Genomic DNA, 24,588 nt, shown 5'->3' with positions numbered 1-24,588 from the left:
ATCCCCTATCTAAATAAATCAGTATGGGATGAAAAATTTAAGAGAAACAGTAATGAAATTATAGAATTGCTTCAATTTACAGTGTCAGCATCAGTTATGCAGGTAAAGTTAAAAATCCCCATCTTTTGGATGTATTGAAAATTTGTAATTCACTATCATAGTTTTTGCTACTTGGTTTTTCACAACCGTATTTGTATCTAGGCTATATTCATGGTAACATATGTATCTACTGGCTTTCTAATACATCTTTGTTTTTTTTCTCTAAAACTAAGGGTAATCTTTAAAATCTTTCATCAAAATATTTTCCTGGTCCTTTAAAAGATGTTTTTAGTTATATTACTGTTTATATTAAATAATATTGTATTATATTATAAAATATCATAATATTCTAGGTTAAGAGGTGCCTTCTGGTCACCTGATATAGTACTTGAAACTAACAGGAGTTTTAGTAATCTTTCTAAGGAGCTCTAAGTTCCTTTCAAACTCCAGGAGATACACCAACTGAGTTTGAAAGATATTATCTTAATTTATTAATTTGTTTTCAGATTTTCTCTTCTGTTATTTCAATTCATGGAGATATCTTATATTTTTAAATTTAAAATAATAGGCTCAAAATCAATAATCATACTTTTCTCAAGATAAACGGAAAGGAACTTCTCTAATAATTGTTCACTTCATTAATCTTCTTTTGCTCTGTGGTAATTTAACAGATGCAATACTTCTAAAAATATATAATTAGAAGAAAACCTGTGGAAATTAATTTATTATTTTTAATTTATGCTTTTCAAAAACTGTCCTTCTCCCTTCATTTTATGTAGCACTTCTTTTCAGTCTTTTTCTGCATGCTCTCTTTAAGAACTAAAATGCACAGCTTTAAGTTCTGCAATTTAAGCACTTTTTTTCTCATGTTTATGCTTCCTTCTCTGAGGTAGGAAAACAGAACCATAACTTCCGCAACTATCAGAATGTATTCACGGTCTTCATGATGAGTTAAAAGACTGAATTTCATCATCACTAGCTTTCAGATCACCTTGATTAACTTCTCCTTTCTAAAGTCCCCTTCTCCAAAGCTGATAGCAAATTTTCAAAGCAGTGAGAATATGCATGCAGGTCTTTTGAAAAGGACTTTGAGTTTACTCAGTGAATATTACTGAGGTTTAATAACAACATTATGTAGAACAGTCCTCTGTGTTCCCTCCAACAAATCTGAAAAAAAATTTGAACTATTGTGAGTGAGGAGTAGGATCCAAAAGTCAATTCTTTTTATTAAACAGAAACTCAATTTCTGCCTCCCTTAAGCAGCTTTAGCAGTTCAAAAAGTAAAATAAAACCCTATTTCTGTTTCAATGGCTAGTGCTGCTTTCTTTCCCCTATGGAGAGCATGCATTAATTTTCCTTTTCCTCATCAGAAACTCAGCAATATGACTTTTTTTTTTCTCTTTTATAACCATGTACACTTTTTGTAATTAAACTTTTGAAAGTGCTACCTGTAATAATGATATTTGCAACTGTACAGTGACTGAAGAAAAAAATAAATTTCAGTGAAGAAATTAATACTAACTGAAACAGGACTCTAGAAGCATTAACACTTAAATGCACTCTTTCAAGAAATGATCCACTTCCTGACAGAGTTGTACCACTTCCGTTAAGAGAATTATTAGACTTGGATGCTTAGCATAACTTCTCCTTTCATGGTAAAAACATTAAGTGGTTTTAGAGAGATAAAACTGTTGCCCAGAGCAGTTTCATAAAAAATACTTTAAACAGCAAATGTACCTACCCAGTCTACTTTTCTGACAGTTATCAAGCACAGAATACTCAATTAAAGATGCAGATTAAACAAAAGATAAAAATCACAGAGAAGACATGCAAACTAAAAACGAACTGATACTACACTAAAATCTCACACAAAAGCTGTTTCATGTCATGTTTGTCTTTCACAGTGAGTCCTTCCCTAAATTCATGTTGTGGTTTACAAAATTTGATCTTTTCCCCTGCTGTGCAAATGTTCTCCATGGAGTGATTAAGGGGAACATTTTGTATCCTCTGGCTTTCCAAAATTTGTCCTTTGAAAATAATACCTATTTCTCTAACAATTCAGTGACTATAAGAAAGCATCAAACACCTTCAACTTTAGCTTCATAGAAATGGCCATTTCCATAAGCAGCTTCCCTTCAGAAAGTAAATCAAATCCCTCAAAACTATGGGGCCCAGCACCCTAGAAGTATGTGGCTCTAACATTTGTGTCCTTTTTTTCTAATTTCCTCTCGGAAGTCTGTACACTGAGCATTTTGATTTCACCTCAGCCCTCAAACCAGCTTGGCACACCACCTCTTCTAGAACCAAAAAGAAAATGTTTTGACACTTTTCCTTTAATAAAGTTCAACAATATCATTTCATGTGGAATTTCCCACAGCATTTTTTTCCTCCCTCTTTTCACAATTAGGAATGGCAAGTAAATACACGTATTTTTGAACAGTTGTGTTGTGGGGTAGAGAAGGGACATCTATCTTTAGAACAGTGTTACTCCATACTCCCAAACTTGCAGCACATGCTCAGCCCAAACACTGAACTGCTGGCTGACTGACCTGTCAGGTTACTCTTACTGTGCACATGAACATGAAAATGCTGCTTAAATCCAAAAAACATTTACACTATGGAGCATGAGTAGCTCTGCACTGCCCCATAGCTTTTAATTGTTTAAACATCAAATATTTTTCCTTTTAATACCAGAGGGCTAATTTATTGTATGCACATCATACAAACATTAGGGTTTTTCAGTGTTGCAGCATACACACAAATGTATTTAAATGCAAGTAACACTTTCAGTCAGTTAAACTGCACTTCTAAAAGCACAGTTCACATACCAAGGGTGGTTTTACTTCTCCAAACTAGCAAGAAATCTCTTATAGACCAGTCTGTACTCTCACTGGGTCTAAGTCCATCAGTCTCCGTGGACTTTCTCATGCTGCTTTGGCAGCAGGCTCGAGCCAAATTTCTTCCCTCATCTGACTCCGTGACAATCTGTGTAGTGATTTAAACAGGACAAAGACCTAATCTGAGTGGTGGCACCTGACTATCCATACTCCTGACTGCTGGTGTGCTTCCAGGAATGGTTGGATCCCTGACCAGTAGTCTTCCAGGCAATGTCTTTGTAGAAGCTGGAGGTTAGCATAGCTCAGTAATAGTATGCTGTATCCACAAATCCAGGAGGCAATGCAAAAAAAGGCCAGTTCTGAAGGGGAAAGAATTTAGCTACACCATGCTATGTAATGCCACTTCCCTGACACCTACAGAATGAGTCCTAATCTGTTTTATTTTCTGGTAGCCTGTGTATTTCCACCTATCTGTAATTCCAATCTATCCATAAGGCTGACAGAACTCGTCCTCTGCCACCCACAAAGCCATGTGATAGTGCTGTGTGATGGAGGCAACGTAACTAGCCCACCCTGCCTGGACCATTCTGCTGAAGGTAGATCTGCTCTTACGTCAAATACACAACCAAGTTGAACCCTCCACTGCTCCCAAAGTTCAGCTGAAAGAAAAACTTGAGCAAAGTCTTGTACTCATGGACTACTGACAGGAGGTTTAGGATTTCAGCACAAGTATAGCTCTTTTGTCTGTCAAAAGGTGGGATTCTTTCCAAGCATTCAGTAGGGCTGCTTTGCTGTTTCTGGATATGACACAAGTATCCCACTGCAAAAACATTTTAACACTAAAGAAACTGTTACGTAAAAAAATCCTAATTTTTTAAAAATGGAATGACCATGATGCAGGTGAATCAGGGGATCCCTCAGTTATAATAAAGAATTTTCAGTTCATGCAGTAGTATTTCGCAAGGCCAGTTACATCTTACACTGAAATATACACAGTTATCACTGTGTTTTATTATAGGCATTGTCAGCATGGATCAGTATTCTTGGTTTGGTATTCTAGGGTTATTGCCTCATTTTTAAAAGCTGTTTTAGCTGAAATTTGAAAGGTGAAATGTTCAGCCTGAGGCAAATAAGCAGATACAGCCTGTCAAGCTATGAACATCTGAAACACAGACTATTAACAACTACTGGATTCAATGCCAGCACCCGTCACACTGAGTGCTGGTAAATGGAGTCAGATTTCATCTTCTCCCCTCTGAGGCTGCCAGGGACAGTTAGTCCAAGTGTAGGCTAGTAAAGCCACTGGATGAAATATAGTACTAATCTCTTTAAAATCTAATATCTGGGTCATGGAATAATCAGAAGTGGTTTTTATGCCTTGTAATGAAGAAGTAAATCTCACAGTCCACACTAGATGTACAGAGGAGCCATTAGTTACAAAGCTGCAAAAACTTAAACAGTGTAGTATTTCCATGTTCCCTTTTGTAGTTTAATATTATACTGATATATTTACTTTCTCTGCCACAGTGATGCTTCTAAAAACAAGTGACAGAAGTTAGGGAATCAATTAATTTTCCAGTTCGGAAACATCCCGTGTTCAGACTTCTATATTTATAGTCTTGATATAACACTGTTGGAAAGGCAGTAACTGGATGGACGTTTTTGGTGTAGTTATGTGTGTATCATATGCTACAGAGAGATACCCCAAGAGAACAGCTGCAGTGCTGTTCACCTTCAAAAACCTTTTAATGAAACCCTTAGGTAGTGTTATTAATTTCTGGGATGTCAACTGCAAAGGCACCCTAAACCCAAGGTCTATATAAACAATTATGAAGCAGAAGCTCTCACCAACTTTAAATAGCTGAACTCAGAATCTCCACAGGAAACTGTAGAAATGTATAAAGGTACATGCACTTTTCACACGTGTACAAACACACAAATATTTAATATTGGAATGTGAATAATAGATTAACATGAGATTTTATTTCATTGATCTTTGATGTCACTTAATTAGGCTGTGCGAATGCTGCTGAGACATGGTGTTATGAATTAGCAGCTTGTGTGTAAGGATGGAAGCAGTGGCACTCAAGAGCAAGAAGTCAGAAACTAGTGTAAGTAAGAAACGGAGAGAAAAGTAATTTGTGTTGTCCTAAGGAAACGAGGACAGCTTTAAAAATACCAGATTGCCTCCAAAACATAACAGACTGAGAGGCTTAACTGAGATGAACATATCCGATGTGTTTTGAACCGTTATTTCCCTCAACAAAGCAAAAAAAGACCCCTCGGAGGATAGTGTCTCTCTCGCAGCTGAAGGGACCAGATGAACGCGCCCCACGCAGGGCAAGGAGAACCGGGCCCATGGACGCACCTACCCAGCAACTTCGCCCACTCCCACCTTACGACAATCTAGCCCTTGCCAGGCACCTCCTGAGCTGCCATAACTCTCCAGGCCGTGCGCCTTTCCAGCGATCACCAAGGCTGGCTGAACTTGAGTACACGCGGCCTCTTCGACCTCCCAAGAGGCGGCTCCGCTCGCCGCCCCCTCCACAGCCCCGGCCAAGGCGGCATCAGGCCCGCCCTGCGCGCACCGGGGGCCTCGCCACCCTCGCCCCCGTGTTGCGGGGCCCCAGAGCCCGGAGACCCGAGCACGGCCCCGTGCTGCAGGCGGACATACCGATGTGCCGCAGCTCTCCAGCCCGGCCGCGCCGCCGCTGCCAGTCCGCACGCACCGCCCGCGCCTCCCTTGCGGGGAGGCGGGGGCTCAGCGGGCAGGCGGCCGGGGCCCTGCGGGAATCCCCGCGTTCCCGGCTGTGCCTCGCTGCTCCCTGCCCCGCGGCGATACCCCGCTTCCCATCCCGCCGCCACAGCCCCCGCGATGGAGCCCAGCTTCCCCCCAGCCGCCACTGCGTGTGGGTCAGCCCACGGCTGCTCCCCCCTTCATGTACGGTGGAACCCGCCCCTAACGCGAGGAAGGGCGCCATGGCCGCTCCCTCAGGTGATTGCCATCTCCAGCGGTCAATCAGCGCCCTCCCTTCCTTCTCGGCAGCCAGCGCCCGCCCTCCCGCGGGGGTCGGGGGGCAGCGGGAGAGGCGGGCGGGAATGTTTACAAACAAGATCGGGGAGTAGAGGGGCCGGGGGGAAGACGGAGGGCGGGGCCGGCGGTTGGCGCAGCCGCCTAGCCAATGGGGGCGCGCGGCGCTCGGCGGAAGGGCGGGGGCGGCGCGCGGGGAACGTTCACTGCCCGACGGCCGCCGGGGCTCGCGGGCGCGCGCGGCCAATGAGCGCGGGGCCCGGAGAGGGAGGGGGCGCGAGCGCCTGAGTAGGAGCCGCTCCCCGGGGCGCTCCCGCCTCCTCCCGCCGCGCCGTTCAGCCTATCCCGGCCGCGCTCGGCCCCGCTCGGCTCGGCTCGGCTGGGCTCGGCGCCGCTCCCCGCTGTCGGGCGGGGAGGGCGGCCGGAGCCCGGGGGAGGGGAGGCGCAAGGACATGGGCTGGTTCTGAGCGCCGAGGGAGGGAAGCCGTCGTGCGTGTACCTCCCTAGATTTTAATAACTGTTTGTTGTTGGGTGGTGTAGGTTTGGATTTTTCTCCCCCCACACACCCCCCCCCCCCCCCCCCGTTTTCCAACAAGGCGGAGGGGAGAGCGGCACCTCTCAGCGTGCTCGCATGGCTCCTCTGCCCCGGAGCGCCCCTAGAAAATAGTACCCGTCTCGGGCCAGGTGACATCCCCCCACCGCCGCGCTCACGCTCACGGGAGCGGCAGGGGCGGGGGAGCCGCCCGTGAGGACATGGAGGGACCCTCGGGGGAAGCGGAGCTGCCGCTCCTCACGGTGAAGCACGAGCTGAGGAACGGTGAGCGGGCGGGCCGGGGGTCGCGCGGGGGCGGAGGGGCCCGGGCGGCCCGGGCTGGGGAGAGCAGTGCTGAGCGGGGAGCTCCGAGAGAGTTGGCTGGGACCCGTAGGGAAATCTCAGCGGCGGGGGGAAAGAGAGGATGATCTGGAAGATAAGGGCAGGAGCGTGTACGATGGGGGCGGGGAGGGGGCCTTCTCTTATTTCTGAAGAAAGTAGTTCACTTCGACTTCTGCTCCGTGCCTGGCTCCCCTGTCCCACTTCCCGGTGGTATTTGACGCGTTTGAAGGAGATGAAGGGTAGCCAGGCTCTCTGTTTATAAACGGGTTTTTTGGTTTGTTTTTTGTTTTTTTTTTTTAATTGTGTGTTTGACCGACTTCTATGGCTTCTATGGCTGTGTTGGGGGGCTGGTTTGTTCCAGTCCTAAATGAAGTCGTTTTATGTGACAGCTTTTCTCTGACTTTGGTGAAATGCCGGAATTATAGGGAGGGGAATGTGCCAACACGTAACCGCAGAGTTACCAGGCTTTTCAGTCTATGAATCTTCTTGTAGCTGGGTAGTTACTTGACGACCCTCTGGAGTAATAGTTCAATGTGTGCAGTATGTATGACATTTAAAGATACAACAGAAATGCTCTGTTGTAGGTGGTTGTGTTGGGGAAGAGCTTTATTTCTTTTTAATAGTGATTCTCTGCTTTTCAGAAGTTTCCAGGCAACTTGAACACTGCAGTAAATCTAAATTTTAATGTTAATTTAGAACTGCGTGTAAAACATAATCACAATGTATGTTCTCTGTAATTGATTAACAGCGAAGATGTTGTTAACCCATGCCCTTCATTCCTTTTCTGTCATCATCTTTTTCTCCATGATGAAGTGAGAGTAAGCACATGATGCCGTTCACTGCAAAAGTTTGAGAGCGCGGCTCACCGGGTTAATGTGGTTGACGTTCTCGAATGGGCCGGTGCGAAAGGCAGGTGGTGGTGCTGGGTGTCCTGGGTCGCCTTCTGCCTCCTGCCCCGCTGTCCCTCGGTCCTGGGTTCGGGGGAAGCTGCCCCTGAGGAACACGGCTGTCAACGCTGCTTGGCGGGGGGGAGGGGGGAAAGGGGAAAAAAAAAAAAAGGCGGTCTCTTGATAACTGCAGAAACCGAAGGGACTGTAGTTTCCTTCTTTCAAGGAGAAGCAAAAGAGCTGTTGGAAAACATAGTTGTCTCGATGGGTGTTGCTACATTTAAGTGAGGAAGAGGGAAAGGTAAGGGGAAAGGAAGTGGGACATATTTATTGATATATTTACATAACTATGTCTAGATTTCTTTTGTAAAGGTAGAGAACGCGTATCCCCAGGGATCGTTTCTTTAAAGATGGTTTGAGGAATAAACACATTTGTATAAACTAGACAAGGAACTATCTAATGTAGCATAATGAGCAACTTTGATTTTAATCCTGATCATATAGTTGTATGAACTACCAATTCTCACTTTTATTTTAAAAATTCTCGATCTTGTTTGTCTTTTTAAGCTCCTGAAATTCAGTTTAGTAGGAATAAGTTGCTTCTCCCCTCCTTCTCTTCTCCATATTCAATGTTTAGAAAACTGCTTTCTGAAAAATGCTTTCTAGCAATGACTTGTCTATTTCTGGAGCACTAGGGTGGAGGAGGGAGCTGCTCTGTCATGTACTCCTGGGAGACTCCTACTCCTGAAGGTGTCAATAGTGTCATTGCTATGCAAGATGTATGGAGATACTGTTTCAGAAATTGTCCATACAATGCACAGAAATACACTAATTTGAGGAGAAAAGTTGCAGTCAGCTTTTTTTGATGCAGAAATATATAAAGCTGTGGGATACTTTGGATGTTCAAAGGTTGGGGTTTTTTTGTACTGAGTCTGGTTGTGTGGATGCTTAACTGCTTGCTAAGGTCAACCCACAGCATCTTCAAAGCATACAGCACGATTATTTAGTTTTGCTTCATTTTGGGAAAGAGAGTCAGAGGACAGGCAAGAACTAGAATTTGGAGCCAGTCAATCTTTGTAATTCCTAAATATATTCTATGTAATGAATATCTTCTATTATGCAATTTGTTTAGATTCCAGTGCTCCCCTCATTTCTGTGTTCTTTCTTTGATGGTGCTAGCTCTGTGAGTAATTGAATAATTTAGAATTATATATTGAAAGTAGCTGTCAGTTGGCTCATTAAAAAGAGGTCAGTCTCCAGAGTGCTTTGAAAGAGTTTACTATTGTAGTAGAAATAGTGGCTTCTTTGAGGAGGGAGTGTCTTATTTTCCTGTTGTGGAAGCTGTTACTTGAACCCCATGGTAACAAGCTCACTAATTAAAATCAACTGAAATCAGGTGAACCCACAGTTATATTTTGCATTTGCAATTACTTGGTCTTTGGATTGCTCTAAAAGTATTAAATGAGTTAGGGACAGGCATTTAGTATGGTCAAGTGAATAAGTAAACATACTTTAGAATGTGAAATTAAGATGCAATGAGCATCTTCAAGAGTGAAACAGATGATTATTGTTAGCTCCAAGCAAGTATGGTGGCATATGAAAATGCATTAAGTTAGAGCATATGCTGTGCTGTTGCTACATAGACAGCCGATTGTTAATCCTATCATACCATGGCTTGACTTCTTTTAAACTTTGAAATTACAATGCTGGCTTTGATATGTAGGGTCAGGTTTAATTTTAGCTTTATATCTCATAGTCTTAGAACCCTGAAATTCTTCTGTTGTATGACCAGAAAGTAATTGCTGGAAAAACATCATTTGATAGGCATGTAGATTGGGTCTGTGATAGGAAAGGAACACTTGAATTGCCTCTGTGTGATACCATGTGATGTGCTTTGTTGCAAATACTGGGCACTGCTCTGTGTATATATGTGATGTTCTGCAGATAAGACAGAACAGTGGCTTTTAGGACACATGTCATTTAATAATTTTATTCTCCTAATATATTTATCAAATTTTTTTCTTTTCCTAACACCTGACCATTTTTGTTCTTAATAGAAGGCTCACAATTCAGTCACTTCAGAATAGTTACTGTCTTTCTTGTCTCAGTTTGAGAAGGAAAATGAGTTTTTGGGGAAAGTGGAATCTCTTTTCAGGAAGTAGAAGCAAAAATAGGCCAAAGTTGAAATAGTAGGAAGTGGTGATTGTCTCTGATTTTCACCAAAGCTCTCCAGTGAAACTAATAAGAAAATGTTATTTTCTTTAGCCTTTATTTCTGGAATCTTTTACAGGGAAAGGTTTTATTTTTTTGAAGGCTGACTTCTGGAGTTAATGCAACTTTTAATCTTTTTGCAGACCTTAGAAAATACATATTATTTACTCTGAACAAAGAACATTGTTGCATCTTAACATTTCTGTTGCTTAGTAATGCTTTGGAACTGAACAATGGCAAACATAAAGCCTATCAGAAGAAACATTTTACATGATGGAGAAAGATAGAGAAGAAAAGGCTTATGTCAAAAGATAAGAAGGAAAAGGAACAGTAAGGGGTGATATTTCCTCCCCTTGTTTCTGGAAAAAAGGATCAAAGGATCCCATACCTTAAGTGTGTGTGTGAGTGACTGCATAGGAGGTTAACCATCTTGTGGCATGCATGTGAACTCTCTGCTTTGCCCAGGGGGAGGTAGAGAGTACCAAAACTGAGATCTTGAAGGGAACTGGAGACATTTCATGAATTTATGGGCAATGGGCTCTATATACATGGTTTGTTTTACTTTACAGTGTTGTTCTTTTCCTTTTAGCAAGTCTGTTTTGAAGAGGATACTGGGTTTGTTTTATTGTTATCACAGTCTTTGGGCTAAAAATTTTGCTTTAGTTTGCAGTTTGCCAGACATGCATGACAAAGGGCACGTATAGCACAGAAATTAATGTAGCAATGGCCTGCAGAACTCCAAAGGCAGAAGAATTTGGAACTTCTCTTTGAGTCAAACTTATAATTCAGTATCAAACTATAAAAGGCTTCAGGAAATAAATACACTGGTTATCTAAAGGGTTTAATAATGCAAATTCTTAGTTATACCTTCTTGAATGGGAACTTAAATTAGAGTGGATTTATTTGTAAACTGTAAGGTTCATGTTACATTCTAGGGAATTGTGAAAATTATTATGACTAAAAAGCATGATGAATCATGCACTCAGTAGTGAATTCAGTCTTCACTGTGGAGGTACATCTGGCAACTGTATTTTATTTTTTCTATTTTTTTATTTTTAAGAGGAAACTTTATGAGACTTCAAAGATAATTTAAAATATAACATTACATACAAAACAACATATTATATGTAATAAAATAATATATAATATGTTAATATTGTTAATATTTTTCTATATTGTCTAGGAGTCAGGAGGTACTAATAGTTGACTATTTCAAAGCTTGGATTGGTTTTGCTTCTACTTTTTTCTTTTGAGCACTAAAATATATGCTTTCTTGGATTGTGGGAGCTACAAAGAATATTTTATTTATCGTATTTAATACTGCCTAAATCTCTGGATTTTCTTCTTTACACAACCAATATTTTCTAAAAACACTTTGTAGTCTAGGAATTTTTTGTTATTTACCTTCTGGTTGCTTTGATTATGAAGGTTGGCTACTGATCTTTTGTGGATTGAGTTTGTAGCTTTTTGTTTTTGTTGAGTGGTTTTTTGTTATTTTTTTTTCTTTTTTTTTGTTTGTTTGTTTTTTTCCTCCATCCAGGCTTTTGAGTCTACCAAACCTGGCTAAAGTGATCTGTAGAAGTGTCTGGTACAACTGATGATTTTGCTGTCAATGATGTTCTATAAAATATCTAAGGTAAATGAGGACTAATAATTGCAGTCTTCATTGTCAGCTTGTTTATTAGCTCTGATGTAGTGTGTTCTGAATGTGATAGTATAAAAGCTTTTGCTTGATTCCACAAAAGCATGACGAGTCTTACATGCCATGCTAATATATCTTAGGATTTTATTCAGAAAAATACTTTCTGTAATTCTTTAACCATATAACAAGGCCTGGGTATCGAAGGGTGTGTTTTCCCAATATATTTTTCACATAAATATTTCTGTTGTGTCCCCATCATTGCATAATTTGGTATCTTATGGTAAACGTGCTCTCTCTGTCTCCTCCCCCCACCCACAGAATCCCAACAATGAGGTGTAAGTTCTAGTGAGGTTTCTTTGCTTCTGAGTCAGTCTGTAGATAGGCAGATGACCTGGTTTGTGAAAGACTCATGTTACATGCAGTCAGTTTATTTGGGTTTGTCTTTTGTTTTGGGATCTATTGTGCCTGTTTCCTCTTCTCATTTTTCTTGACATCTGTAAATATTTTATGCTGGCTTGGACAGATGGTTATAAAAACTTTACCTGGGAGAGGAAAATTAATAAGTTTCCTGGTTAATGTCTGCATAAACAAATATGTAGATACCTTCCATCAACATGTAAGTTATCAGTGGCTCTTTTTTGTTAATAAATTAATTTGTATTTTGTTACTTTGGATGCTCTGTCCAAGGCACCTGTGACTGAATTTTTATAAATGTTTTCATTCATTACTAGTGATAGAGAAAACTGAAGTTGATTTGTGTCTTGTACGTAGGCATAGAGATACATAATCTTTAGATACCTGATTGTTTCAACTCTGTTCAACATTAGATTGTCTATAGCAATTCTATTCATTAGCATCTTGTCTAATTATATTTTTTTGGGTTTTCTTTGCAGTTATGTGATGTATAGTGTTGCTACACATTAAGTTTCTAGCTGACCATGGAGGTGTCTCTGGATTCAGTCTTGGTGACCTCATAGTGATTCAGCTCACAGTAATGATAAACCTCATGCGAAGTCACCCTTGTAAGAGAAACAAGGCTGCTGAATGCAGATGGTTCTTGACATGGAGCATTTTCCAGTTCAGGCTACTGTGAGTTTGCATTGTTAATCTCAGATGTCAGGACTTTTATATTTATTTCAGCTTCCTATAGACAAGTAATATCTTTGGTGGGATAGTCTTCTATTTTCGTGATGGTAATGACAGTTTCTTATTGTGTTTTCCACAGACTTTATGCTTCTAAATTTCGGCATTCTATATTCCATGCAGTATACATGTATGTTGTTATACATACATGTGTGCATATATGTATACGTACTGTATTAGCTATTACTTCAGAGGTCTTTGTCATCTTTGGCTATGTAATATTTGGTTTCAAAGGCTTCCAGAATGGGATCAGGAGCTTTGTGAGAGCTTGAAGTTTTTCAAGCTTTTTTCAAGTTTTTAATTTTTTTTTTTTTCTCAGCTCAGATGGTCTTACCCTTAAGCGTATAATATTCTAGAGAACCAGCAGTTACCAGCCCAGTTAACTGATACCCTGGGGTTCTGAGCAACATGAACTGCATTTTCTTTTCTTTCACATGAGTTCAAAACTCTGTGTGTGTTTCATTTTTTCTCTACGTTCTTTCTTTTGCCTAAGAAAAATATTCGTAAGATGTTATGGTTTTTAAATTCCATTTTAAGCTTGTAAGATAGTACCCTCAGCTGACAAAATGGTGCCCTTGTTCTGTGACCTGACACTTAGTAGGTGGTGATGGTCTCTCAAATTCCAAGGACTTCAGGATGCTTTTACTTCCTTCAGAAATAGTTCTTAGTTGCCATAACCAATAACAAAGTATAACTCTATATAGCAGATAAGCAGTATAAGCTATGCATTTCCTTCAATGTCTAACAAATGATAGTTGCATAGTTTCTATTGAATGGTGTTGGGTCCCCCCTCCCTGAAAGGAGCGTGCACACCCTCTCCACTCTGAGTAAGGCATACACGTATAAGTTTTAAAACAACATCTGTTCTTTGATGCTGTAACTTAAGTAGATTGGTTAGGTGAGTGGGGATGAGCCATTCTCTGAAATAACAGGTTAAGATCAAGTTGATACTGATAGTAGACATTGCAACCTAGTATTTGGAATATTGAATAATGTCTTCTGTTTAATTTCCCTTCTTGTTTTCTCTGTTCTTAAAATTACCTGAGGTTCGTTGTTCTGCTCAATAAAACTGAAGAATTGGTCTTGTGTTGCAGAGAATAGCGGAGATGAATTTCAACTTTCAGGCAGAGCTTTGTCTAGTTCAGTTGAGGAAGCTCTAGCATTGTTTGTCTCTGCTTCAAGACCTATATGCAATAGAGTCCAGAAACAGAAGACAGAGCACATTTTAACTTGAAAACAAACACTGTTGAATTGTTATTTCTCAGGATCATGGAAGTGCAATTAAAAGCTTATAGAATAATTGCACAGTACCAGCTTGCACAGTTCTTAGTTCAGTCTTGGCCATCTCATAGTTCAGGTGTAGTGCAGATGACAGTCATGTCTCTTACATCATCTGGAGATCCTCCATGAAGGAGAAATATTCTGGATAAACTGGCTGCCCTATTTCCAGGGGACTGAGAATGATAGCACTGGTCTTTGTGCCACCGGTGTCCCTGCACATAGAGAGAGGCTTGTCTTTGCAGTGGTAGTATTTCTGGATATTTTCTTTCTTTCTACCTTCAGAGGTGATGATTGTAACTAGTATCTCTGTTTCTTCCATGTTTCTGTGGACACTATGATGTCCTGACCTTTCAATTCACTATTTGTTTCTGAGTTGATGTTTTGTCTCTTGCTGTTGCCCTCAGCTGCATGCCCTCTTTAACCATGTTGGTGCAATGCTGATCGGTCTGGACTACAGTAGAACATTAGTAAATGCAGGATTCTTCTAATTGTACCCCTGTGCAGTGAGCTAATCTCCAAGGGATTTGTTAGCTTTTTTTTCCTTTCCATTATGCACACCCATCCCTTTTTAGTGTCATGTGTAGCTACATATTATTTGTGGAGAAACTCTCCTTGATGACTTGGGCAGTACTTCTCTTCCTATGCAGATTTTGTTCCATTCCTTGGTGCACTTCTTCAGCTGATGTGTCCAGACACTTGAAGAAAAAGGTGAATGGAGAAGTAAATTTTCTGTTTCTGAAACTGCTTTCTGTGCACCAATGTACATGCCATTGCAGTCTTTACAGATAAGCTGTGCAGTTCACACAGGCAATTGTTGGGTTGGGTTCTGATACCATTTCCAGCATGGTGATATGTGTGAGATGTGAGAAACCTTTCACTGCTCTGTCAGTCGTAGTAGTAGTCTCACTGCAGTCCTTCAGAATGGCTCAGTCTTGAAACAGTTTTGTAACTGCAGAGAGCACCCCTGGTGAAAGGTCCTCCAAAAATGGTCATTCAGGTTCCTGGGTGTGAGTGGTGAATAGATTAATTGTTCTTTTGAGATTTATGCTTCTGAAAGCAAGTTGAAGGAAATGTTGGAATGACAACTTTCATCCTGGAGAAACTGCTCTTCATCTCTGCTGGAGTGTCAAAGTGCTGCACGTGCTTTCAGCAGATGAAGACAAACGACTGCTCTAGGGGTGTCATTAGAAAACAGAAACAGGCTCTTCGGTTTGCTTTTCTTGCTGTATGGCTTCAGAGATGGACTGAGTGCTGCAACTGAGACTTGGAGCAAAACCATTGCCATGTGGCAACAGTGCGAGGACCACTTTCTGGGAATTGTTAGTATTTTTTTATAGCTTTGGAGATTTGTTATTCTTATTTTTTAATTACGGATAATTTTACTTCTTGCTTTATAGGGAGCAATTGTGAGAGAGTTTATCTCAAGTGTCCTATCATACTTGTGTGAATTATGCAGCATCCTTTAGCTGTCTTGTGGGATGGCTTTTTATCTCAGTATAATGTAAAAAGAATGAGATGGGTCTTATTTTGCAGTTATCATATGCTTATTTGTAGTGTAATTTTCCCCTTTTGCTATGAAAATAATATTACAGTAACATTCAAGAAATTTATTTTTTACTTTTAGAATAAGGCTATTAAGCATCCTGAATGGAAGTAAAAATGGAATTAAGTGGAGAGTGCAGAATTACAGCTCACACTGAAACAAGTACATAATCATTCAAACTAGATAGCACTTAGCTTTTCATTGTGTAACTTCATGAAAGTGGAAAAGGTTTTACTAATGTTATTGAATGTGAGTTTATGGTGGTTTAGATTAATGGATTGAGTTTTAAGACTTGATCTGTTTTTAGGATCACAGCCAGCCCTGCAAATCTTCAGCGTGTTACTGGAGATGCAGCATTTCTCTGTGTTCCACTCTATTCAGTTCCAGGAATGTGGCAGGATTATGTTTTACTTTCTAGAAGAGTGTTTCATTGAAAACACCTTCTGCTGACACTCTTAAAGGATGTGAAATAGTAAAACCTTTCTAGAGTATTCCATTGTGGAAGATCCAAAGTGATGAATCTTGAAATGGAAACTTTCCTCTCACCCTGAGTTCAGCACTTCCTTAGCTGGTGTCCAGAAAAGTTCTTTGTCCTGAATCTCTCCAATGATGTCCCCTCCTTCATTAGAAAATAGGTGCTCTAGCCTTGGTCTCTTTAGAATAGTCTGTGACTTCTGATGTCCCTCACAGGAAAGACAGTATTTTGAAACTGACTATGTTGAGTACCATTTTCAGTACTTGTTAACAAGAGTAATATGTACTGTGAAATTGCTTGAAGGCAGTTTACTTTCTGTGACACAACATACCCTAATTGAATTGTATAGACACTAGCTCAGTCTAGGTTTGCCTTAGCTTCTCTAACTCCTTTATTGGCACATGAGTGTGGCTTTCTTACTGCTGTCTTAAGCAATGACTGTGATGTAGCTCTAGCAGGAGTATTTGTTCTGTTTGCAATCAAAGGTAGTACAGGAAGCTTCAGTTCAGCTCCTGTGGTGCACATTCACTCACTTGCTACTTGATGCTGCATCCATAATTGTGCTTATGAAGCTGCTCAGTAAAGTGAAATCAAGAACTGAACTTGGATGTGAATTATCAAACTCAGTTACTTTTTTGTCTTGCTGATTTTTAGCCTGGATCATTTCAACGAGGGCTTTTGCTGAGTGGTCTGCAGTCATGTTGATGCAAATGGATGCATAATATTATGATAGGAATGAAAAATGGAAAAAATGGCAACTACTTAAGGCTTTCTTATAGGAGCTTAGGAAAGGGACCAAAAAGGCAATAGACAATAAACCAACCCTGCACAACCAGGTTTTTTAATCAGAGGTTGTTATATTCCTGCTTAGAAGAATTTATGTGAGACAAAATAAGTATTCAAAGTGGTATAGATTTGTATAAACATAGAACCTTCTGCTTCCAGACTGTACAGCAAATAACACAACTTTGTGGCAGCTTAGATTTTTCTGTATTTGTGATGTATATAGACTGAAGGTCGTTTCTACTTGGTACTAATGACAAGTCTTTAACAATTCTGTGTTAAATGCATGAACAGTTGTAGGAGTCTGTTGTTATCTCAAACACCATATAATCCAAAAACATGAGAGTATTCAGGGTACTGGGACTAAGGAATGGCCTGATTGCTGTTTGTAACTATGATTGGAGATTACAGACAAGGTGAAACTGGACTCTTCAGAGGTGCCCAGTGAAACACTGGAAGATGGTGAATACAGACTACATGGGCTTCAATTACTGTTCTCTGGTTTTACACCTTTGGGTACACTGATGGCAGCAAGAAAATTGTTTTTCCTTGCTTCTCAAGTTGAACACAGTATGAAATTGGGATGTCTTCTTAGCACTGCTTATTTAATTCATCTTATTTAATTCAAGTTGGTTTTACTGAGGCTGTAGTAAAATGTCAGAGTGATGTTTTGGTGTAGTACATATCTGATGTGATTTTTCTTTTTCCCCTTCAGCAAATTTGACAGGCCATGCAGAGAAAGTTGGCATTGAAAACTTTGAGCTCCTGAAAGTTCTTGGAACAGGGGGTAAGATGCACTATTTTTAAATTAAATGTTGGAAGCATTACTCTTATGTATGATTTTGTTTTCTTGCTGAAGTTTTGGTAATTGGAACATTCTATAGGAAGATAGCAGTTTTGTATTGCATAGCATATTTTTTCGATCTTTTTTCGCACATATCATATAAAATTGGAGGTCATGTGTTCTAGCACAGCATTTTGAAGATATACTTCTTCTGAAGAAAAGAAAACATATGGTTGAAAATTTGCGACAATTTAATATAGTTTAAAAAACCTAATCTGAGTTAAGACATGATCTTGATAATTACGTTAACTTTTCAGAGTATGTTTGGGGAAAAAAACCCAGTAATTGTAATATATTATTAAATTAGATGATCCATTTTTAAACAAATCCATTTTAGGGTTACTGTTGGCTCCACAACTCTGTCCTAGTCAGATACTAGTATTTTTTAAGATGGATAATGTTCATTATTGTAGTGCAGGTCTCAGCACAGTGTTGGAGATTTTTAGGATGTTTTAGGATTACTGATGGTAATGAACAAAAAACCTTTGTTTCTCCTTTGCTAAAGGGATGCATAGCCCCATATATAGACCAAAAGTAATGGGTTTCATTCTTTTTGGGGTTTTAATGCTTTTTCTTTTTTGCTTTTTCTTTTTTGGTCAGAAGTTAAGTCAGATGCATTGTTGAGTAGATTGGGATAATCTTGAATGTGGACTTTCATCAAGGTCTGCAGGAGTTTTATGATAATTAAATTATATTGAATTTTGGGTGTTATGAGCCCTTAATGGCTGGCAGTGAGGCTGTAATTCCCTAAGGCATCATTTAAAAGAGGCAAAGGGTTTTGATTTTCACTTTTAGCTGTCATACAGATTATTTTATAAATTAATTAAGCTGTTAAATCACCTGAGAAGATATTTTTGTTTCTGAAGTAAACTTTTTAAAGTTTAAATTTAACATGCTAAAAGATTGAAACCTTGCTGTTAAATTTCAATCATTAGAGGTCAGTACAAGGAAGCTTTAATATTCATAGATAAATGTTGCATATTGCTAGGTAGAAGCAATTATAATTTTCTGAAATGGTCAGCGTGGATCTGAGTGGGGTTGACAAAAATGAAATTATAAACAATTACGTACTTATGTGAGGATGTATTTCTCTTCCACTGATGGAAATATTTGCTGGATTTGTAAATTTTTGGAATTTTGTCTGTTACCTTTGCCATTGGTCTGAGATCACGCTAATATTACAGTTATTGCATTTGGGTACAAAGTAAGTTGGTGGCTTCATGAGGGTCAGTCTTCATGTTCAGGCTAGTTCTGACCTGCTCTTGCCTTTAGGCAGTACCTCTGAAATAGCCCATCTTGCTGTTAAACTGTTGTCAGTCATCCACTGCTACCTCCCATGCCTTTTCTTCATGAACAGATTAGCCAAATTCTTCTTGGCCTGAATACTCTTAACCGTGGCACATAATTGTTGGGCTTGCATTGCAAAGCTATTCTGTTCAGTCAGGTTAACAGGATAATTTGTGAGGAACCCATTTCAGAAAAGGCTGCTTCAGTGGGTTGACAGTGGGATTGACTGTGTGTGTATGTGAAGTAAAAAAAGAAGTTGAGTAAGCATGCCTGTCTGACTTCATCCTGCTCCAGTAATTTTGCTGCTCCAGAAATGTCTTTTGTCTAAGCAGATCTCAAGCTATTTCAAAAATGACTAAAAGATTCCTACAAGTTTTAGGAATCCAGGGATTCCTTGACTGTCCTGGAATGGCATTTGTAGGAAGAATAGTTGACATTTTTTGTGGTGTTTGTTTTTTGGTTGGTTTTTTTTTTTTTACTTTTTTTTTTATACCCAGTTTTGACCATAGCCTGAGGTTTTTGCTTCAGAAATCTAGACCATCAGGGCAGTCAAGGAGCTCTGCTGAGTCTCAAGCCTATGATAGCTAAGACTCATGAACTAGTTGTGTCAGAGGTTGCTACTTGCTAATTGCTGGATGCCATTAAATGCCAATGACCTGATGAGGATGGAGCTAGTTGCCTTCAGGTAAGCAACCATCTTTCAGCTGGCAATGTTTGCTGTCATATGGCATTGCAGGATTCTGAGGAGGTTGGACCTTGAAGAGGTCCCTTAATTGCTTGACCCAAGACACAGTTATACCTGCATCACCCCTGGTGGTGATTCATTCTGAAAAGCCTCCAGCAGCAGAGATTCTGCAACCTTCCTAAGATGTTCTTGGTGATTAAGTTTAATTTCCTAACTTGAGAAACATTCTGGTCATTGCTATAAGCAGGTAGACAAAAGCCATCTTTACTCTGGTAGAGTAAGCTTTATCCTGGTATGAGCTTTTAGGTATTATTAATAGTACTATAATGTAACTAATGCTAAATAAAACTGTGATGCTTTTTAAAAAATGCTTCACTATGGAGTTATGCAGCATGCAGTGTTTTCAAACCAATACTTAATTGATCTACAGTAGTGCAAGGGAGAATGTATTGAAACCTCACAGTTACACTTATTGATGACTGTAGATGCTGTTTAAACTAATTACAATATTTAAAGTATATTCTGCCGTGACGTGACTGGGGTAACCACAGAGGATACTTAAAATGTGTTAAATTGAATTATACCTTGCTTAAGGATATGTAATTGTGATAGTTTCTTACAGACTCAGAGGTGATTCTTTTCAGGTAACAGCAGTGAAGATTTAAATAAATCTTCATTTTTAAACTTTGTTTTAAAAATACAAACATTTAAGATTATTAGAAATAGTATCTGTGTGCTGGTGTTTCTCCTTTGGAAGCCATTTTTTGGCATAACTTTTTTCATGCTATGGCTTAGCATCATTTCATAATTACTGTTTTATTTAATTTGAATTGCTTTCTCACATTCTTTTGTCAGTTTTCATCTAATATATACCCTAAATTGGAAGCATGCTTGCTGTATTTTATGTTTTAGTATTAAAATTGTATCATACAACATGCCTTCTTCTTTTGGCCTGAGTCTCAGTGGAAAGACAAGCGAAAGTCTGAGTCGGATCCTTTTACATTGCATTAAAGAGGGTAGTAATAGAATAAATCTATCCATTGAAGTAGGACTTTACATCAGTAAAATGAAATAAATGTCCGTGTGCCACTGTTAATGAAGCTGTTAATAGTGTACTCGTTCTTTGGGAACAAACTATTACTGGCCCATGACTTTTGACTGGCCCATGTTCTACTTAGTATGCACTTCTTGAAATTGAGTAAGTGCTTTTCTGTTAATGTATAGCCTTGCTAATACAGAATTTTCAGATTTCCTGTCCATGTTCGTGTTAGCAGCTTGTCCCCCCTATCTAGTTAAAGCTTTTCTCCCTGTGACAAAGAAAACTCGAGTCTATTCTATAGAAGAATGTTACTTTTCAGCAAAGTAATCTAATTGCTTCCCAAAGTCAGGAAACGAGCAACAGGAGAAGGTGGCTGTGTTGATTTATGCACGCCCACTTGGCTTATTTGCTTCATTCTTTGAAAATGTGTTTTTAAAATAACAAAACACTGTAGAGTGCATTCTGGTTCATACATTTTTCTACCAATGGATCATTCCTTTCTTTTTTCTAGTGAGCTTTAACAAATGAAGCTTTCATTCACTCTTTCAACTGTTAAAAACAGACAATATGATTGGTTTTTGAGCATGTGCACTTATAATCTATTCTACCTTTTGAACTACAGTCCACTAATGAAGACAAACAATAATGAGAAACAAGAATCTAACTACCAGATATGAGGATGTTTTATATATGTTTTTTTTTGATTTAAGTTCTTATGTGGGAAGGATATTCACCTTATATGTGGAAGATCCTTAGAATCTGAAGGATTTATTCATATGAAGAAAACAATTAGTGGGATAAATGTCAGATTTAAATAACCATCTCATAACTCTTGTTATAAAAGAACATATAATGAAGTTTCATCTAAGAGGTCAGAAAATATTCTGATAAAGTTAAGACTGTAAAATGAAGTTAGTTCTTTCAAAGTGTATTGAAGAAAATACAAAAATATTCTCTCATAAAAGGAGGAAAAAGAAAGAAATGGGGATACTGTGCTCAGGAGAGTGAGACAAAATTAGTGTGAGCCTAAAAATAATTCCAAGCTCAAATTAAATATTTTGCTTCTGTTTCTGCTGAGGACAGCTAGAATGTATACTGAATGGTAGGTGGGATGGCTAATTGGAGACAGGGCTTGGAAATGGAAAATTAGTTTTCTGCGTGAAGAACAGACTGAAAAGAGAGGTCTGTGTTCAGTCTAAGAAGCTGGACAAATTTATCTTTTTCATATACCAGAGAATTCTGAAAAAATCTGTACATTAAATTGGAGATGAATAGCAAAGATTCTTATTGCAACTGGAATGTCAGAGAGAATAGCAAAAACAGTTTAACATTTAAAAAGGAAAGGAGAAAATATGATGGTGATCCCAGGCAGCTTTTGGTTAGTTGTTCTGACTTCAACAGTAATGCAGCACCTTTAAAACAATTTTTGAAGAAAATTATTTACCTTAATTTTTAAAATAATTAAAAATTAATGGCATCTATATAAGTGGTAGATTGTCTTGCATTTGAGAGCTGCCTTCTAAAAACTGACAGGCTTTAAAAAGGAAAAAAACTTAGGCATGAGTTGTGTACCATAACTAATTACTGTAATAACATTTACTTTAAAAAGTGAAAAAGCAAAATGCTGATGCGAAGTACAGATTAAGCTGCAACTTACCCTATCCTGTCACTTTTTGCCTTTCCTATTAATCATCACTCACTTTTTTAATGGGAGAGGGAATTTATTCTCAAAGTAATTAATAACGTTGGAAAAATTTTATTAATGATTCTTGTCTACCTGATATCTAAGGAAAGATGACAGAGAAGGCCTTGTTTTTGACAGTTTGGTCATAAACAGTGAGTTGGAAGTATTTAGAATGCTATTATTTGAGTTTTGTTAAGGTTTCTGTTTGGCTTTTTCACTTTTTTTTAGCTGTTAGAGCTATATGCTTTTCTAACTTTGCCATATCCCAGTTTTTAGTTCCTATGGACTGATACTAGCACAGTGAGAGTTCTGCCTCTGAATTCCTTAGGCAGATTAGATGTAAATCCAAATTGCAGAGCAAAGATGTCGCTAGGCATATATTGTACAAAAATACAATGAAATGTATTCAAATCCTTCAATATTTTGTACCTCTGAGCCTTTTCCTTTACAGTCACGTGATTATTCTTATACTGACAGTAAAAAGAGTGCTTTAAGGAAGAGGTGTAGCTTATATTAGCACTTGAAAAGATTAATTTTAAAAACACTGTCTGGATGCAGGTGTAAAGTTTTGATGAATGTAGGAGTCCACAGAAACCATCCAGTGTGCTATGAACAATAAGAATTTTGCTCATTTTTCTCTGCAAGAATGAGCTGGTGAGATGCAATGCCTTAATGTGCTTGCATTTGTACAGAAAGAACAAAGAAGCAAAGAATACTTAATATTTTTAACTCATTGACTTTCAGCAAGTGTGTATTTTAGAATATTCTAATGACTTGCTAAATTGTTACTTAGAATTATGTGTATAACTGTGAATATGAATACTTATATATAATTATGTCTAAGTATATGTATGTTTATATATACTTATGATATATTACTATGAATTTGTATTCATTTAAAGGGCAGTAGTAGAAGGGAAGTTTTAGCGCCCAATTCATATTTTTCTATCCCATGAGCTGAGTGCAAATTTGGTATGAATTGCTAGTGTGAAATCTCTTAGTCATCATAAAGGCTGATAACCATGCTTTAAATTATTTTATTTCTCTTAAGCTGTGAGGTCAGTCTAACAAAGTTTACGTATGTATTATATATAGTCTTCTAGTTTTTCTATGATTTAATGTATTTTCCGTAAATTTGGGGGGTGGATATTTGGTGATTGTGTGTGTATTATAATGGGGCATATATTGCTGGCTGAATATTTCTGCCTTGGCAGTAGATGAGGTGTACATGAGATTTTGTGAGAAAGAACATTAAAATGTTGCTCTTTGAGAAATTAAAAAAGCTTTACTGAAGTACAATTGTCAGGTAAGAGTATTGCAATTAGCTTCTGTGCTCTCTCCTTGCTGCCACTCAAATAAATTGCTTTTGCAGTGTTGCCTTTTAAGTAGATTTCTTGTGATGATATCAGAGATTCTGGTGCTGAATATATTATGAGTCATTTGATTAAAATAGTGCTACTTAAGATTTATTCTCATAAAAATGCTGAGAATCGTCGTCATTCTGTCAGTCCTTTTCAGATTCCCGAAGAAACAATTTGTACCATGGCAAAGCTCAATATTGCAAAGTCTTTATGGCAACAAGAGTATAGTTTCTAGAGATTCTTACAGCTATTACACTAACCAGATAATTTTCTCTGATACTACATGTAAAACTGTAGTAGGTATGTAGTAGGCTGCATTCTCACCCTTAAGATGCATTGTTATATATTTTTATAAAATGCAATTAAAGGTACAGGTAGCCAAGTGTTACAGTCATGAGGCTTTTGTTCATTTTAATTTAACTTAATGTTCTCCAACATTTCTGATAAAATTACTGTTTCCTGGTGATGAGTAGCTGGTGACCATTCAGTTTGGCTTATATATGCTTGAGATCTTGTAAATACCAAGTTGGAGAATGCAACACAGAATGCCAAATCTTGTAAGAGACTGTCCTGCATATCTCACAAAACAGAAAGGTGCTACCTATTCTGTCTCTATTTACCATTCTTGAGAGATGTGTTATGAAAGCTTACTTTATGAAAGCTCTTTTTGCAGATAATTCTGTAAAGAAGGGGAAGCATGACTTCTTAAGGTATGATGAGTCAGGTAAAGAACTTCTTAAAATTGTTCAGTATATGAGCAGTATCAGTTTTGTATATTCACTGAAGTAGAACTTGGATCTAGGAAAAAAGGTCGTGTCACATTACATCTCTATTATCCGTCTGGAAAAAAATCCAGAAAGAAATCTGGAGTAGCACATGATGCTTATTGGGAGCTCTGTAGGCTATAGCATTTTTAAAGGCCAACTAAATTTGAGTGTCTCA

The 24,588-nt window shown here is 38.7% G+C and overlaps 1 protein-coding gene across 1 annotated transcript in view; it reads left to right on the top strand.

The window, feature by feature from the left end:
- The first annotated feature begins 6,543 nt into the window (after positions 1 to 6,543).
- RPS6KA5 (ribosomal protein S6 kinase A5) overlaps positions 6,544 to 24,588 on the top strand; it is a 69,741-nt gene continuing 51,696 nt past the window's right edge. Inside the window, exons 1-2 of the mRNA XM_062495466.1 lie at positions 6,544 to 6,724; positions 17,462 to 17,533. Coding sequence (XP_062351450.1) covers positions 6,661 to 6,724; positions 17,462 to 17,533 — 136 coding nt within the window. The 5' untranslated portion in view covers positions 6,544 to 6,660. The remainder of the gene's footprint in view (positions 6,725 to 17,461; positions 17,534 to 24,588) is intronic.

This window comes from Cinclus cinclus, chromosome 6 (assembly GCF_963662255.1).
Source record: "Cinclus cinclus chromosome 6, bCinCin1.1, whole genome shotgun sequence".
In the NCBI taxonomy this organism is placed as follows: Eukaryota; Metazoa; Chordata; class Aves; order Passeriformes; family Cinclidae; genus Cinclus; species Cinclus cinclus.
This window is presented reverse-complemented; position numbering and strand designations above follow the sequence as displayed.